General features: G+C 41.1%; 1 protein-coding gene across 2 annotated transcripts in view; it reads right to left on the bottom strand.

The window, feature by feature from the left end:
- Window positions 1-864: 864 nt before the first annotated feature.
- Window positions 865-14,943, bottom strand: part of LOC118609352 — a 32,959-nt gene continuing 18,880 nt past the window's right edge. For both annotated transcript variants that reach the window (XM_036228531.1, XM_036228532.1), the window contains exon 2: window positions 865-2,578. In XM_036228531.1, coding sequence (XP_036084424.1) covers window positions 1,321-2,391 — 1,071 coding nt within the window. In that variant the 5' untranslated portion in view covers window positions 2,392-2,578 and the 3' untranslated portion in view covers window positions 865-1,320. The remainder of the gene's footprint in view (window positions 2,579-14,943) is intronic.

The raw sequence follows: 14,943 nt of genomic DNA on the forward strand, positions 1-14,943 counted from the left end.
AGTATCCAGCTAAAAAATAAATATAAAATAGACTATTCTAGAAGTCACTGTCATGTAAAACAGATTCTCAAGCTATAGGGGATAGGTACGTCATGCAACAGAATACTAACCCCTTTCTCAGGACTGATACATAATTTGTGGTGCCTAGTACAAAGTAAAAATGCAGGGCCACTTGCTCAAAAAGAATTAAAAATTTAAAGATGCCAACAGCAGAGCATTAAAACAGTGCAGGGCTCTCCTGAATATGAGACCCTGTGCAACTCTCATATGTCACACACTCATGTATCCAGCCCTGCTTCTTCTTCATTTACTGCCGGAGCCAGCCGGCTGAGATCGAACAGCACCTAAAAGAGGGAGGGTGAAGCCTAAGAAAAGAAGGAGACAGAAAAGATCTTTCAGGAGGGCGTGCAGTCGGAGCTGCAGCACCCTCGAGTTTATTTAGCATAGCCTTTTATATGTTTTTTGAATACCATAGCAAAGTACAACATACATATTAAAACAATGCTTGACATTTACATAAGATCACACACATCCTTGTTTCCATGGTTGTAAAACATTCTATTACCTTAAAAGGGTGACTTTACGAAGCTTACCAGGGTAACTCAACATCTTGTTTCCTAGAACCATTGTTTAAGCAAACTCAGCAGCCATTTTATGGCTTTTAGCTATGTGACTTCTTCAGTGCCTCATAATGGCTCCCAACATGTCTCAAAATGGCTCCCGACATCTCCCCCTTTTTTATTTTTTAAAATGCCAAAGCTTTCCCAGCTATGGTGCAGATAGACTGTGCCTGTCTTAGGGGACCCTTCACGGGTCTGGGCCTTACCTGTCATCGGCACATGAAAGTCTTGCAATCATGCCCTGTCTTAGGTTGATCCCAGCACTGAAGGATTCTTACCCATCTTTGACTACCAGCCTCTGCAAATGGGAGATGCAACATATAACTGGCTCAAACCTGAGCCTGGAGCCTGAGACCATGCATTTCTGCCCAAATCTTCAGTATGGAATTGAAGAAGTATTTCATCAAAGGAGGAAGCAGACATAGACCTATAGTTATACAAAGGCCCAAGGCTAAAAACTGAAATAAGCAAATGACCCAAAGGAGACCAGGATGGTAGAAAGCTTTTCATATGTTGTAAAAATTTTGAAGCCTCTTCAGCTGCATCAAACTGAAGGGGTCCCGCATCCTGTAGCCCCTGAATTTCTTTATGCAGCTGTATTAAACCTAAGGATGTGTTAGCATCATGCCAGACACCTTGGAGATGAGAGTGCACACGATCCATGTTGACTTTCATTATAAATTTTTGAAGTAACACAAATCTACTGATATGCTGCATGGCATTCTAAATGAAATCTCACTTTCAGACCTTGAATTTCATCTCCTAAATACATAACTAAACTGTATAAAGCATCAAGCTTCTGTTCTAACTTGTTATCAATATTTTCCTGGGTCCCCAAAGCCACTGTAACATTTTTAGACAAATTATTAACATAATGAACAATTTGAACAGTTTGAGATAAAGCGATAGCAGCAGTAGCGGCAGTAGCTATAAGCGACACGAGAGCAGTAATTCCAGCAATAATCAATCCTATCACTCTTTTCTGCCTACTCTTTTCTTCTAATACCTGTAAACCTCGATCTGCATACCAGGGCCCCGACACGTTAACAGGTAACATTACAAAAGAGGGTTGACGAAAGACCATTATAGTAGTTCCTTCCGGAACAAAAGAAATACAGTTAGTTAATATGCAATCATAACATGTAACATAGAAATTTCCACCTCTCATAGTTACATTAATTCCACTAATCATCAATACATGTGGTGGGGCTACACATGCAGTTATTTTTGTGTCCACTATCCAAGGGATCCATCCCGCAGGGCGCAGTTCTCCCATGGCTGTACCCAACTTCCAAACATAAGTTTGAAGAAATTCTGTGTCTGTCCACCATAGTCCCACTGTCCAACTGGTACGCGGTCCATGTCCTCCTATATGTCCCCGTTCTCCCCCAGACCAGTCTAAGATGTACCAATCTGTTCCAGACACATTATACCTGGTGGGAGCAGGGACATAGCATCTTCTCCGATGAATGGATCCACTAGAGAGTCCCTCCTCCCCACAAGGAGGAAAAGACTGGGGAGAAGGTGGAGGCAAGTCCACTTGTTTTCCTCTTGGGTAATTAAATCTGAAAAACAGAGGCCTCCCCTCCCAATCATCTCTAAGTAAAGTGGCATTGCACACCATCAGGCATCCAGTAGCTGACCTACTTTTTGAAAAGCAGATAGGCAGACCAATCTCCGACCCTGTGTAGTTGAATCTTCTTTCTTCTCTTTTATCTCCTCTGCCCATTGCTGGTTGGTCTAGTAATCGCGTGTCATTCACCTTTACCATAATTTCTGGACCTTCCCATATAGGAGGATGTAGAGTGGGTGGATGGATCAGGTAAGTAGGCCCAATACAATTCTCCTTTAACCAGAAGGCTCAACATCATCACCCTCATCAGGAGTAATCTCTGGAGGGGGAGAGACCCCGTGAACCGGACCAATCTTCCTGGCAACCACCTGGCATTTTCAGCATCCTGTGGAAAAACACAAACATGCCCTCGTCCCCATATTAATACCGGGTTGGCACCATTCCATGTGCCTGTGAGGAGATCCTTCCATCTCACCTGCGCATATGTAGTCTGAGTTTTTGGATGCCAAAAATGCTCTGCCACAGAAAATCCTTGAGCATCCACAGTTAAAAAATTCAAGATAAAAAGAGCATGATTTAAACTGTTTTGTGGGAAGGTAGGGTACAGCTCCCCCTTTTTTATTTTATTTGGCTGATTTTTGAGAGCACCATGGGCTCGCTCTACAATTCCTTGACCTTGAGGATTATACAGAATACCCGTTTTATGCATGATAGAGAGTTGTGAACAGAAATGCTGGAATGCTTGACTAGTATATCCTGAGCCATTATCAGTCTTGATCACAGAGGGTTGGCCTATCATAGCAAAGCATCTGAGGCAGTGAGAAATAACACATTTAGTAGCCTCGCCAGTTTGAGCTGTAGCTACAATAAACCCGGAATATGTGTCAACTGTTACATGCACATAACTTAGCTTTCCAAATTCTGGAATATGTGTAACATCCATTTGCCATAATTGGTTAGGCTTCAAGCCTCACGAGTTGATGCCATAATGGGGCACAGTTTGATGTTCTAGGCATGTAGAGCACTGTCTAACAATTTGGCAAGCAGCCTCTCTGGAAATATTGAACTGCCATCATAAACTTTGACTATTTTGAGACCGCTGGGCAAGCTCCAACTGAGTAAAACCAACTACCTGAGTAGCTCGATCAGCAAGAGCATTTCCCTCTGTTAAAGGTCCTGGGAGTCTGGAATGGGCCCGAATGTGACCCACATAACAGGGATGGACTTGTGCATGCAATTCTTATACTTGATTATAAGCTACTGTTTCTAATACCTGTAAAGCTCTGGCAATATAATGTCTATCTGTGTACAGGTTAAAAGAACAATGGGCCATAAGTGTAAATACGACAGCCGCTGCTCTCAGCTCTACAATTTGAGCTGAGGCAGGAGGTGGATACAATACATGTGGCTGACCTTGAATCACATAAGCAGCAGTGCCATTAGAAGACCCATCAGTAAAAATTACCTGAGTATCCTTTATAGGAGTTTGCCTCATTATCCTGGGAAAAACTAAAGCATGGTTATTTACAAATTGTAACAATCTGTCTCTTGGAAAACCATTGTCTATAACTCCAGGGTAGAGGGAAAAGGCAATAGCCCAAGCATCATCATGCTGAAATAACCAGTCTATTTGTTGTTTAGTAAAGGGAACGCCAATTAGAGAAGGCTCTGCTCCAAAATATTTGTGAGATTCTTCCCAAGCCAGTTGTACTAAGCAAGCAACAGATTCATAATAAGGAGTTAACACCCTAGCTGGTGACACAGGCAAATGCAACCAAAGCAGTGGATCACCTTGCCACAACACCGCAGTGAGTGTGTGCACGGTAGCTAGGATATAGGCAGCTCATCCCTGGCAGTAGTCTACATAATGCACCTGTTGTTGCTCTATAGCCTGCTCTACCTTCTGTAAGGCGAGCTGACCATTTTCTGTTAATTCTCTTTTAGATGTAGGAGCAGGTCCCCCTTGAGAATGTCAAACAGAGGTTTTAATTTGCCCATGGAAATTTTTAGGTGCGGTCTAAGCCAATTAACAACACCCAAGGGTTTCTGAAAATCATTCCAAATTAATAACTGGTCCTTTCTCAACTGAATTTTCTGATGCAATATAGTCTTGCGGTATAATCTGCATCCTCAAAAAGAATGAGGAGGCTCCGTCGGCACCTTTTCCGGGGCGATAATGAATCCTTGCTTCTTAGGAGCTTTTTGAAGGTGAGCACACGCCGCTAGTAGTAGTCCTTCCTCTTTTTCTGCCAAAAGAATGTCATCCATATAATGGGATGGATGGGTAAGCTTGCCTAGTTTTACTCACTGATTGAGCTACAAATTTTTGACACAGAGTAGGGCTGTTAGCCATCCCTTGAGGTGATACTGTCCACTGATATCTCCTCATAGGTTCTTTAAAACTAGTTGATGGTACACCAAAAGCAAATCTCTTGCTGTCTTCGGGAGCTGATGGAGTAGTATAAGAGCAATTGTTAAATCGAGAATAATTTCCTATGTAGCTCTGGGTGTAGCCGATGGCATGGGCAATCCCGCTTACAACGCTCCCATCATGAAGTTTCCTAGGATCCTGCGATAATCTCCATTTACCTGACCTCCTTTTGAGAAGAGAAATGGGAGATTCCAGGGGCGAGTTAGAAGGAATACTATATCCGCTGTCAAGCTGTCCCTGTACTAACTGCTCAGCAGCTGTAATTTTCTTTCTGCAGCAAGAGGCGACTGCTCCACCCACACAGGATCCCCACTTTTCCACGTGATTGGATCTGCGTGGAAAACAGGTTGTCCTGTGACGTCCGTTAAACATACCCTAAGCCCGCCCTCTCAGGTCTTTGACTAGGCCTCGAAGGCTCTTGAATTCCTGGGCCCCTAGTGCCGAATCCTTGATCGGGCAAAAGCCCCTGGCCAGACGTTTGTGCCGAGTAACAGACTCAGTCGGACTGTACAAATAACACTCCCGTTTCTTTCACAACATCCCTTCCCCACAGATTAACTGGCAGACGTGGAGCAATCTATGGTTGAGATGTCCCGTTATGACCTTCTGCATCCTTCCTAGGTAGCATATTGCTACTTTGTTCTGGGCTTTGGCTCTGGCCTGGTCCTTGTAATTGCGTCATAGCGGGCTGTTTGGGCCATGCCACAGGCCACTGTTCAACAGCGAAGACTGACGTAGCAGCCCCCGTACCTAGCGATCCTGGAACATTCTTTCCATTGAATAGTTAGAGTAATTTCTGGGCGCTTAGCTCCTATGGCCTGCACGCAGGAAGCATCTGATGACCGGGATCCTGCATTTCCTCTCTGATTCCTTTTCGAGGCATTGCTCGTGCGTACGTGAGGCCGGAGTAGCAGCTGCGCTATGCGTCGGCCTGATTGTACAACTGAGATTCCTGCAGGTGAGGGAGTCATTATTTTTATGTCCCCTGGATAGTCCTCATCAATAACTCCTGGCTGCACTAAGATTCCTTTCATGGTAGTACTCCTTCTCCCTAATAGCAATCCAACTGTCCCCTTAGGTAAAGGCCCATAAATTCCAGTAGGAAGGGCTTGCATACCCATCTCAGGAGTTAGTACTGCATAGGTGGAGGAACTGACCCTGCACTACCTGAGGTTGCTCTGTGGAGGTCCTGAATGGATTTCCTTGCTGGGGGATGAAAGTCTGAAGCGCCCCATAACATGTTTCTTGCAGACTTACAGTCTCGAGCCCAATGATTACCCTTTCTGCTTCGAGGACATAGTCCTGGTGAGCGAGGCAAAGGTTTCTGCAGGGACTAGCTTTGAGGACAATTTCGAGCAAAATGTCCAGGTTGCTGATGTTGAAAGCAAGAGGCAGGTCTGCCAAGAGATCTACCTCAACTTTTTCTAGCCTGTTGAAATAGCACTTCTTTAACTGTTTTTCCCTGCAATGCTGTGGCCATGGCTAGACCCTGTGTATATGCTGGCCCAATATAACACAACCGGATATAGTCCACAATATTTCCTTTCTTCCTATATGGCCTGAGAGCAGCCTGACACACAGAATTAGTGTTCTCATAAGCCAGCTGCTTTACTAAAAGCATACCTGCCTCCGCATCCCCTATCAATCTTCAAGCTGCTCCCATAAGCCATGCTACAAATTCCTGAAATGGCTCGTCAGGTCCCAGCCTTATCTTAGATAAATCTTCAGTTTGCCTTCCAGTAGCGGGCAATTTATACCAAGCCCTTTTTGCAGCAGCACTTATTTGTACATATGCTCCTCCCTCATATTCCAATTACTGATCATTTGCAGAATATTGGTCTTCTCCCGCTAACATCTCAAATGTAGCTCATATTGGGGGATTCTGATTTCTATTTAACTCTGCTGTTTTCTCACGTTGATCATAATACTCTGATTTCCATACTAAAAAATCCCCAGAGGTGAGACAAGCTAGAGCCAAATTCTTCTAATTAGGGCTTTTAAAGATAATGTTTTTAGGATAGCCTGAGTGTAAAGGGCAGTAGGGCCATACTGTGCACATGCCAATTTCAACTCCTTTATAGATTTAAAGGGAATAGGATTATGCTCTCTCAAGCAAACTGGTTGACCTTGCACATCTTGAGCCTGTTGTTCTGTTACAGGACACGTCAAATGAAACCCCTGTGTATCATCACCTCTTTTTATTGCCTGATGTAACGTAACTTGTAAAGGTGAAAGAAATTTAGGCCCCCGAGACTGCTTATCAACAGTAATGACCAGTTGTGGTTCCTCAAACGGAGGCGGAGGATCTGTCCCATAGGGGTCTCTACTAGGTATTTTAAGCATTTTTTTCCTGATTTCCCAGTTGCAGAATTAATTGTTGCACTGCACCTTGCAATCCCTGAACAACTTTTTCTAGGTCTTTAGTTTTATAATCAGAGCTAATGACCGCCACGAGGGGAATATAACCTCCTTCATTACGATACGGCGCAGCTTCTTCTTCTAGTTGTTCTGTATCCCCCGGATCCAATGATTCCTTTCCGTGTCTAGAAAATAAAAACTCAAAGAAAGGCTTAGGATATGTCAGTGGCGTGGAAGGCTTAGTTTCATTTTCTTTCCCGGTTGCCTGTCTTCATTTGCTTTTTCCCTCTCATGCCTAGGATCTAGACTGTCTCTAATTAAAGTTCACAAGCTAAATGTATCTACAGGCACTTTGCCAGGTCCGTGGACATCATACTAATCTTGTAGTTTTTCTCCTACCTTTTTCCATGTTTCTAAATTCACTGTTCCCTTGCCAGGGAACCAGGGACAAACTTTCTCTATAAATTCTAAGAAATGGCACAATTGTTGATGCCCTACCTTAGCTCCTCATGCTCGGAGCATATTCTTAAGCATATGTACAAAAAGCATGCGGCTGTTTCCATGTCCCATTTTTTTTTTGTTGTTAAGTCGACTTTCCTGTTATTTCTTTGTATTTACAAACTCCCAAACCATTCCACCACATTCGTCTTTACAGTTTACTTGGGATCCCCTTTCTCCTGCGGTGGCGGTCTTCACCTCAACATTCACCTCAACGTTCCATTCCATCCCAAGCTTTCAGGTCCCTATTCAGGCACCACTTGCCAGACTCAGCTGGCTGAGATCGAACAGCACCTAAAAGAGGCAGGGGTGAAGCCTAAGAAAAGAAGGAGACAGAAAAGATCTTTCAGGAGGGCGTGCAGTCGGAGCTGCAGCAGCCTCAAGTTTATTTAGCATAGCCTTTTATATGTTTTTTGAATACCATAGCAAAGCACAACATACATACTAAAACAATGCTTGACATTTACATAAGATCACACACATCCTTGTTTCCATGGTTGTAAAACATTCTATTACCTTAAAAGGGTGACTTTACGAAGCTTACCAGGGTAACTCAACATCTTGTTTCCTAGAACCATTGTTTAAGCAAACTCAGCAGCCATTTTATGGCTTTTAGCTATGTGACTTCTTCAGTGCCTCATAATGGCTCCCAACATGTCTCAAAATGGCTCCTGACAATTTACAACTGTAAAGTGGGCCAAGGAAGGTGGTGGTAGAGACACTAGTCAGAAAAGTAGCTCTCAGAGGTTGTGTGTAACTGAGAGACCAAAGTTTCCCTGGCTCATCACTGATGTTTGTGTGTGTGTACATGTTGCACTGATGCAAGCATTTATCTCCATTCCATTACCTAGCAGCACGTAATGGTCACCAAAGAGTGACAATCTTGATCGGAAGGGGGAAGCTCAGAGAAGAGGGTGTGGCCCAGCTAGTGAGCGACAGAGGAGGGGAAGCTGCGAGAAAACAAGAAAACCAAACCAACCTCTAGTAGCAAGAACATGTGTCACAGGAGCATAGAAAGTCACACCAGACTGGAATAAAGTAATTTTGACCTTCTTTCTAATTTGCCTTAAAGCCCGTTTTGCTCTAAGAACATAGAACAGAACCAGATATCTTAGCTTTTCAAGGGTATATATATCTATAGATATGTCTATATATATATATATATACACACACACACACACACACATATATGTATGTATACACACACACACACACACACACACACACACACACACCCTTGAAAATTGATATATATATATCAATTTTAGGATCCATCCCTGACCAAGCAGCTTCACTTGATAGAACCTCTCCTGGGAGTAGAGAAGTGGTCCAGGGCCCCTTGGGAGTCTTAGTTCCTCCTCGGGGAGAAGTTCACATCTAGATGTGTTTTGGACTTTCAGGTAGTACAAATTAAAATTGTCCCAAACCAGTGAGTTCCCTGAAATTTTAGGGCCAAGCAGGAATTGTAATTTTTGTAAGCATATCATTGAAGGATAGATGTACAGCTAGTTATGAATAAGCATAACCAGACTATTAATTAATCATTTGTTATCGACCTGGAAGTCTCCAACTATAGGATTATGTCCTTAAATCTGTTCTAGTTAATATTTTAAGTTAATGATTCATATAAAAATTTAATGAGTATATTTATCAAACCTACAGATGACCTGAAAATTAGGAAGATACCTAATATGTTAAAGTATAGAATCAATGTTTAAATAAATCACAACTAGTGAAATGCTAAGCAAAACAAACAAGATTAAATTTAATTGGGTTATTTTGAAGGCCTTTAAGGTTCCAAAAAGTTAACTGCAAAATTGTAGACTACGAATAACAGTTTAATTTAAATAATCTGGGCATTCTAATTAACCGAAAACTTACTAGAATGCAGTAATATGACATGCCTGCTCTAAAAAAGAAGATGAAGGAAATCTTAGACTACATTAATAATTCACAAAATCCAAAATCGGGATATAGTAAGCCCACTTTATCTTCCTCTACCATACCCCCAAGTAAACTGAAATATTGATTTGGTCCAATGGTATAATTTTAAAGATGGCAACAAACACTTGGAAAGGTAAAAACGAAACAAAAGCAAAAACAAAAAATGATCACTAAAATGTTTGTAGTGCAAAGCCAGTACTCAGACTGGGGTCCCCCAATCCCAGTACTATATTTCAATGGGAATACTATGTGAGATGCACTGTTTGTTCTGGAGTTCTCTCTCCCCTGTGTAAGGAACTATAAAGTGTACATTGCTATTGCTGTATCACTGGGAGGTTCTTGCTGGAAGGCACTATTAAGCTCCGGTTAGAAAAACAGTTTTGTATTTTGAAGGCTCTTGTTTTCTTCTTATGTAAGGTCTAGGATGTACAGGTTAGAGAACTTCACATGGAGAGTGAACAGATATGTCCTTCATATTCAGTGTTTGACCAATAAGTTCGACACAGTTCAGTTCTTTTGTGCCTCCTGCCTGGGCATGAGAAGAGTCATCACGTTTTCTCCTCTGCCTATTGAACTCTTAGTCATCCTTCCTCTTCTTCTGTGAAACTCCCTTCAGACATCACTTTGAAATTAATTGTTATTTCTGTTAAGTTCCCTCTGCAATCAGCTATTACAGCCCCTATTTCATTCATCCATATATTTCAATCAAGTGATTTGCACGTCTCCCTCACTTCTTGAGAGTAAGAACTGATCTAATTCATCTGTGATTTTTCTCTGTTTGCATGGAACACAGTTCTTTGTAGTTAGTAAATTTTTGGTATTCGGGTTCTATTAACTTCCATCTTTACATGAAAGGACAGCCTAATATATTTATTTTCAGCAACATTTAAATGGCTGCCTAACTTTCCACTAAACTTGGTCCTTAAACTTGCAGTATTATGCCATTATTTCTGATGTGCCATCAGTCTAACTAGGTCACAAGGTCACTAAGAGCAGGGGTCCCCCATTCCCAGGATTCAGACCTATACCAGTCCATAGCCTATTAGGAACCGGGCCACACAGCAGGAGGTGAATGGCGGGTGAGTGAGTGAGCAAAGCTTCATCTGTATTTGTGGCCTCTCCCCAGTGTCAGCATCACCACCTCAGCTCCATCTCAGATCATCAGGCATTGGATTCTCATAGGAGAACAGGACCCTGGTACCAAAGTGGTTGGGGACTGCTGACTAAGAGTATAGCCCACACATTAGTGCAGCTCACACTTCTGTCCTAGTTTGTCTTAGGCAGCTTCTCATTTCTCTATCAGTGATTTCACATATGTTCACAACTTCAAATACCACCCCCAAAACAATGACTCCCAAATTTCACACATCTGGCCCTCACCTATCTCCTAAATTCCAAACTGTACTACTAATTATTCATCACATATTCATCTGAATGTTTCACAGACAACTCAAATTCAACATGACAACTATTTTTTCAAAAAAAAAATTAAACCAGTTTTTGAGGGCCAACTACATCCTTCAAAAATGATTTGAAGGACGCTGAAAGCCTCTCCATTTATCCTAATTTTTCTACTATAAGAGTTATTCCTTTGGACTAAGGTATGAGATCTTCAAAAAATCTCTAGTGAATGAAAGATAGTATATAAAAACTAATACTAGCAGATTTGTTACATCTGCCCTTCTTAGTAATGTAAGGAAAACTGTTATGACTTCATTCCACCTCTTAATGAGAGGTTGGTGGCAGGTTATCAAAGAAAACAACATCTGTTTGACCCTATACCTCGTCTAAATCCACAGAGGACCTATTTTATCTTTGTATTAGATTTAAGCAAAGAAACAGTCAGCATATTCTCTAAGGGTTGTAGAACACAGAGCAAGTCACTAGGAGTACCTTTACCGATACAAATGCAACGATATGTTTATGTGCCCCTCCAAATACACACACATAAGCATAGAAGGCAAATCTTATGCAAATGAACATTAAGGCCAATCTTATCCGATGGAACCAAAATTTTAACCAGAGAAAACAACAATAAACAGAGCATTGAGATGTTCCACAGGAAGGAAGAACAAAAGTGAATCACTATCAAAAATGGCAGCCTAAAGTCCCAAGAGAATGTGTGGTGGAAGAGAAGGAGGAAGTTGGTTACCACCAGCCATCCTATCTTATACTGCCCCCACCCCCCCCACACACACACACACCAACTCTATGAGGCTAGCCAGCACTTTTAGCACCAGCAGGTGGTACTATCTCCTTCTCCTCCCCAGCACTGCCCCAGCTCCACCTCCAGCCTGGACTCAGTATTTAGCATAATCATCTGGTCTAAAAGCAGAAGAGAACAGCCTCAGGCTGTGACCCATGCTGGTCATCTATGTCCTGCCCTACTCCAAAACTAGCCTGAATAAAAACAATTCATCTCAAATCACTCTTGGAAATGGGTGGAAATATATATTTTCTGTTTACATATAAATAAAGTTCTATTTTTGGAAATATATATTCTCTCCAGGGGGACAACTCTTAATTTTTCCATCTCTGATTAGGTTTCCCTTTCTTCAAGGAAGTTACGCTTCTATGTTCTTAGCTGTCCCTCCCCTTTTTCTTCCATTCTTAGGCATCTTGGTCAACATTTCTTCTCTCCTCTCCTCTCCCACTAAAGCAAAGTGGAAGAACATTTTGATCCTCCCTCCCACACCAAGAAAATTGTGATTTTTAAAAGCCACATATAATTTTAAAAAGCACTTTGTTTAACAGGCTTATACTGACTGCTTGCAGAGTTTTATAAATTAGTGAGAGAATCATTAGACTTACTAGACTGCCCTCAGCACTGTTTTTGAATTTCTGCTCTTCAAAAAAACTCCTATGAAAACATAAATTTTAGTGGCCCAATCACTTTGATAGCTCAAGTTGACTTGGAATACATCAGAATCTTTAGCTTGATGAAAACTGCCTGAATGCTTGCCTTTTATTTTATTTTTTTTTCCTAAGCTCTCAGATTTGTGGACATATATGATCTGAAAAGTCTATTTGGGGTACAGTTTTATCTCTCAGCCTGCAGTTTCACCATAGTTCCCCAGGGAGTTTGCCCTGGGAGTCTGGGGAAGCCAGACATCTGAACAGGACACACTGAGTGGACAAAGTTAGAGCACCTTTGTCTTACTTTCAGATGTAGTCTTATGGCAGAGCCATAGAAAGGTATTCTAGGATTGACAAAGGTATCCTTTGCCTTTGCTGGTAGAGTCCCTCCTAGGCTGAGTGGGAAGAAGACCCTCATATAATGTGGCAACACTGATCTTCAAGAACTCAGAAGGCCTGTTTTTCTGTCCACATCATCCCACCCTAGTCAAAATTGAATAAAATATATAGAAGTATAACTCAAAGTTACTGGGAGAAAAGCAAATTTTTACAAATAAAATCATATTCACCCTAATTTTCATTAAGTCACACGTCCACAAAATAAATATCTTGTGCATAAGACATATAGTTAGATTAAAGAATATGACAAACTGAAGTCATATATTTAAATAAATATTGTCACAAACCATTAATAATTACCAAAAAAGTTAATGCAGTAGTTGAAAAAGAGGATTCAATTTACCACCTCAAATTTTAAGCATTAAACTATTCTTAGGTAAAATCCATAGAAAGGGAGAGAGGTATTGTTTAATAACCTGTTACTGTCATCTCTATCTCATCCTAACATAAACAGGCTCATTCCAAGCTCAAAACATAGCTTTCACTATTTCTTCTGGGGAATGATTTATAATAGGTAGATCTAAATTGTGTGTGTAATAGCTCAGATTGGGGTTCTTATAGCTCTCCATGTGTTTATTTAGTAGCTTTTATAAATTTTTCGAGGAGAAATTTGTTTCACTGTGCATGCAAATTTAAAAAGTTATTCCTTTGTTTTATTATGGATGAGAATGGGAAGGGTGAAGCATTTCCCAGAATGAGATTTTTTTTTTTAATGCAAGATCTATCAGCCTGTCCTTATTTTGTAATATCTTTCAGCAGTTGGAGGTTTTTCTGTTTGCTTTTGTTTGTTTGTTTTTGTTTTCAGTTTTAAACCATTAGGTGGAAAATACTAATTGCTATGGTATTTTCAATCTTCAACTACCTGCACTTAGAATCCCCTTTTGCAACTATTGTTCAGCACCAAGCCTCACTCCTCAATACCCCGCCCCCACCAATAAAGAAATTACATTTTTAATACATTGGTAAGGAACTAATTGCAGAAAGAACTGTTAGGAAGCTTTCATATTTTTCATTTCAAACCCTGTTTATAACTGAAAGGTTAACCTAAACTTTCAAACCATGGGCTGATGGAAAATCAAGGTGATGAAAGGCATATGTTTTATGTACTGTCATTCTGAATGTTTAAAACCTGAGTACTAAATGGGGAATTCAGTACTTGTCCACCAGTCAGGACTTGCCTGCCAGTCTTGAGGCATTAATCAGGGAAGGCTGTGGGACTGAACGTTATTACCTCGCTCAAAAGGAAATCCCTTTGAAGGTAATCACGACACGTGGGCAGAGGGTCTTCACAGACGTGTGAGCTGCAGAACCATCTGGGAACCAAACGAATGACTGCACCACTCTCCAGATGTACAGAATGACTGTTCTCTTTAAAGAAAGAAATCTTTAATCTCATTACTTCTCTTCCACAACTATGCTCCCCCTTGACCCCCGCTCCAGCATAAAATGCCCACCAAACTTCCTCTGCTAACACTTGAGGGTAAAATGGGAGTCAACCAGACTGATAAACTATAAGGCTTAAATATAGTTTTGGGAGAAAATCTTACTCCTTTCCTCTGGGGGGACCCTTATCTAGACTTCTCAGGAATTCATTTTGATTAAAATGTTTGAAGCAAGATAAATCTATGGCAGGCTGCATAGTTTTCTATCACCACAAAGTTAATGGTGAAAAAATATCTGGCCATGCTATAAATCCATTAGAATAAATTAATGGTTCCACTGACATACTTAAAATAAATATATGCCTGTCTTAAATGTAATTAAATAATTCAGTGGAAAAATTAAATGTTGAAACAATTACCCACATGGTTTAAAACATTATGAAAATATTAGGGAAAAGAAAAATGGGAGCTGTTATTAATAGAACATGGGGATTTTCGTGTCTTTGGCTTTTTTCCCCTCATTCCCTCATAATGAAAGGAAAGAGAAAATAATATTTATGAAGTGTCTTATATGCGCCACTACGTACTTTCATCTCCATCATCCCATTTGATTATCATAACAACCCTGCAAGTTCATTTTTTTACAGATGAGATAAAGGTAACTGAAGCTTGGAGATGTCAGATAACTTCCACAAGACCATATAGCCCATCAGTGGCTGAGTCAGCATTCCAGTTAAGGTCTGTGCAACTCCCAAATACCATGCTCTTTATCACTGAGCTGCTCACCTTGGCCCTTATTCCACATTGGCTCTCTGTAGAAGCCACAGACTGCAACCTTCGCCACTCCCATGTTTCTCTGTTCCTTCCCCATCCTACAGTAGT

The sequence above is a fragment of the Rousettus aegyptiacus genome, unplaced genomic scaffold, assembly GCF_014176215.1.
Source record: "Rousettus aegyptiacus isolate mRouAeg1 unplaced genomic scaffold, mRouAeg1.p scaffold_m13_p_11, whole genome shotgun sequence".
NCBI lineage: Eukaryota > Metazoa > Chordata > Mammalia > Chiroptera > Pteropodidae > Rousettus > Rousettus aegyptiacus.